The sequence below is a fragment of the Pundamilia nyererei genome, unplaced genomic scaffold (assembly GCF_000239375.1).
Source record: "Pundamilia nyererei isolate P.nyererei 1_Seehausen unplaced genomic scaffold, PunNye1.0 scaffold00289, whole genome shotgun sequence".
Taxonomy (NCBI): domain Eukaryota; kingdom Metazoa; phylum Chordata; class Actinopteri; order Cichliformes; family Cichlidae; genus Pundamilia; species Pundamilia nyererei.
Window position 1 is genome coordinate 608,718 of NW_005187690.1, and position 3,706 is coordinate 612,423.

The following is a 3,706-nucleotide window of genomic DNA, read 5'->3' on the forward strand; positions in this document are numbered from 1 at the left end:
CCTCACAACAGCCACAACACCTCACTCTTGGAGCACTTTTTTACCACATGTATCGCAAACCACTTCTCAGCTGTTTGTGGAGGTAAAATACGTCCGCACAATTCCGCTCAGCCATTGTTGTGAGTGCGCATGCCAAGGCGCTGCGAGACAGCCGTATTTCGCACATGACTATGAAAGGCGGAAGAGGAAGTAGTTCCTTTGAATGTAGACAACCCGAATGTTATAGTTTCTTTCCACTGTGTTCCTGTTAATGATAAACTACAAATTTACAATAAATTACTAAAATATCGATATTTTAATGTGAGAATCGATTCTAGAACATAAATAATTGGTATTGGAGGAATCGATATTTCAGGATCGATCCGCACATCACTACCACTGACTGACATTTTGTGATAAAAATATAAAACATACATTGTGTGATATACGATAATAATTGTATCTGTTGTAGTGCTTATGGGGGTGGTGACAAACTTTCTGAAATGTTGTTGCAGGAAAAAGGAAGAAACAGAAAAGAGAGGAAGAGAAACTTCAGCTCCAAAAAGGCAGCAGATATTAGTGTGGAGAGAAGACTGACGAAGAACAAGACGAAACACGTAAACTGTTTAATATATTTCAAAATATCTTTTTAAAAATTTAAATCTGAATGTAAAGGTTTTTATATTTATAGCAGTGCTGTTGGCAAAATTAAAAGATCTTCTGCATTCATTAAATACGGTTGACAATATACATATGTTTATGATATGAGGGGTATTTTTACCCTGTAAGGATCAGTTTTATTTAGATGAATATAAAGAAGATTTTTATCATAAAGATCTTTAATCGGAAAATACTGCATAACTAAATATGCGACTTCATTTACTAAGTAGTAAGAAGATAACTTTTCCTGTGTTTTAAATTTTGTTTTAATTCCTTTATACTTCTTTAATTTGCTTTATCATCTTGATTAGTTATTCTGTGGAAGGAGAGACTGAACGTGTTGAGCAACGAATATCCAGGATGTTTGTTCTCATCTGGTCAACTCTGTTTTTCTCTGTAAGAGGCAGCAGTGCTGACAAAGGTTTGCGTCTGCTAGTTTGTAAACCTGTATTTCTGCAAATCTGATTTTTTGTATATATCTGTATGTGAAACTATTTTCATGACATGAATCTAGATAAAAAGCATTTATTCACACTCACACATAATTTAACAGTGCCATTGCTATCTGTTGACTTGTATGTAATAAAAAAATCTTTTGTTAACTGCACATATAATAAGATAAGAAATGTGAAACCTTTCATCTTTCCCTTTGCATTAACAGTTACCTCAGTCTGGGGACGACAACACTGTAGAGGCAAAGGATACTGTGTTACTCTGAGTGAGCGAGAACTAACAGCAGAGGCTGGACTCTGTGTTGTGATCCCGTGTTCTTTCACTACTGCTGCTAACTTTACACCCAAACATATAGTTTGGTACAAATGCGAAGCGTCTAAAAAATGTAGTGATGCTGACATAACATTTCACAGCAACAAGAAAAAAAAAAAAGTTCAGTCTGGGTTTGAAGGACGAGTGTCAAGTTTGGAGTCCGACGCGAGTCAGAAAAACTGCAGCATCATCATTAATGATCTGAAAGTGTCTGATTCTGGATCATATCAGCTCAAAGTTACTGGAGAATGGAATGGGAAAAAAAATGCATCTTCAATCAATCCAAGGGTAAATGTCTCTGTTAAAGGTATGAAAAGCTATTCCAAGATCAATCATGTAGAAAAACAATATTCAGTCATGTACAACAACATATTTAGTATTTTTATGGTCTTAATGAAGTATTAATTCATTTTTAGGAAATTGTTAATACTGGTAGCTAGTAGGAACTGAAGCAGTTCCTGGTAAAACAAATGTTTTCCATTAACCATTTTTACCAAATGTCTCATTATCTGAGCCCAAAATCCAAGTAGTCAATAAACGTCAGGCAGTTCACTTGATTGCATTAATGCCCAGTATTTCCATTAGGTCTTAAACAAAAGCCCACAGTAATGATTCCCACACTGACAGAGGGACAGCAGGCCACACTGACCTGCACTGCTCCTGGTCTCTGCTCTGGATCTGCTCCTCAAATCACCTGGACATGGAGAGGAGCAGGAGGGACTGAATCTTACATTACAGGAAACAGCACTGATTTCAAGACTGAGAATCTGACTGATGTAACACAGAGACATGTCTCAACTTTGACCTTTAACCCTTCAGCTGAACAGCACAACACCAATGTCACCTGTAAAATCCACTTCACAGGTGAAACGACTACAGAAAAGACTGCAGGTTTGAATGTAAACTGTGAGTACATTTATCATTTCGAGTGGACTTTAACCCCCTAAAATCTATCTAATTTTGCAGGATCATCTTTATGCTTGCAAGAATTTTGGAGTTATGGTAACTACATGATTGTGATTTATGTGTATTTGTTTCATAGATGTGAAGGAGGTTTACATCACTGGTGTTACAACTGTCAGGGACGGTGAGGCTCTGAATCTGACCTGCAATGTTCACAGTTTCCCTCCATCTCTGATTATTTGGTCTAAACTTGGTTACAATGAAACTCTTCACATTGACACTGGATCAGCCAATCTTGTCATCACCAATGTAACAGCAGGAGATGCTCGACAGTACGTCTGCACAGCTAAATATATGAACAATACCCTGAAGGACAAAGTCAACGTCACAGTGATATGTGAGTACACAGCTTTATGCTTTTGGACGGAATATATTTCTAGCAGAAACACAAGCCTACATCTGGTTTTTGTAAGTATACTAAAATATATCCATTACAAAAAAGTGAGCTGAATAAAAAGGTTGATTAGCGTTAATATCTACAGGTAGGATTAAAATTAGGAATGAAAAATGAAGGTCGAATGTTGGCAAAAAAGCAGTTTAAACATAACATTCAGACAATTTCATAGATGCTGATCTGAAAGTGTTGGCTAAGCCTGCAACTGATCAACTTGCCTGTTTTATGTTACTGGAAGTCGGCACAGCTGCCGTCCCCTCACCATCATCGTCACAGCTTTCATTTTTAATGTACTAAAGGAGTTATTAATGACTTTTCATACTGTTTTCTCTGCATCTAACATGTTGGGAAAGAGGAAGGTCATCTAGTACAATGCTAAGCTTATTTACTTGCTGATTGTAGTGAAAGGTTAGTCAGTAGTAGCTTGCCTCACACAGTGGTCTCCCGGTTTACTGTGAAAGACCAGAGTTTTAGACCACAATACATGTGTGAAAATCACCAGAATAAAGGCTTTTACATGCTGGATGAGCAAAATCTGGTTTCAATGGACTCAAATATTCTTAAAGCGGCCATGCACACCCACTGCATACTTATGTAGGATGAATTTGCACAACAACTTAGGATGAGGATAGCTGTGGAGTTTCAGTGCGACAATGGGTGGGTTGATTGCAGTGTTTTTAAACTTGTGCTAATGCTAATGCTGCTCCTTGTTGCTTATAATGTGACAAAAGATTATTCTGTACAGTTCGTCTGTATAGCAAAATATTTGAACATGACTCATACATTATATCTGAATGTGGCTGTGTCTTGTAAGTACGTTAACCTTAATTCTGAGGTTTATATGCACAGTAAAGGTTACGTCTGTATTTCTTTTAAAACAAAGTTTGCTTATATTTAATCATTCTTTGAGTTATTTTCTAATTTCTTATCTTAAACAAAATATTG

General features: G+C 36.7%; 1 protein-coding gene across 2 annotated transcripts in view; it reads left to right on the top strand.

Moving 5' to 3' along the window:
* Window positions 1-531: 531 nt before the first annotated feature.
* The window catches only part of LOC102199525 (sialic acid-binding Ig-like lectin 5), an 8,474-nt gene continuing 5,299 nt past the window's right edge, over window positions 532-3,706 (top strand). The window contains exons 1-5 of one of the 2 annotated variants that reach the window (XM_005750835.1): window positions 532-596; window positions 951-1,060; window positions 1,301-1,711; window positions 1,990-2,310; window positions 2,447-2,704. In XM_005750835.1, the coding sequence (XP_005750892.1) occupies window positions 1,000-1,060; window positions 1,301-1,711; window positions 1,990-2,310; window positions 2,447-2,704 (1,051 nt within the window). In that variant the 5' untranslated portion in view covers window positions 532-596; window positions 951-999. Of the gene's footprint in view, window positions 597-950; window positions 1,712-1,989; window positions 2,311-2,446; window positions 2,705-3,706 lie in introns of those variants that run through there. The other variant, XM_005750834.2, reaches the window with a different exon arrangement.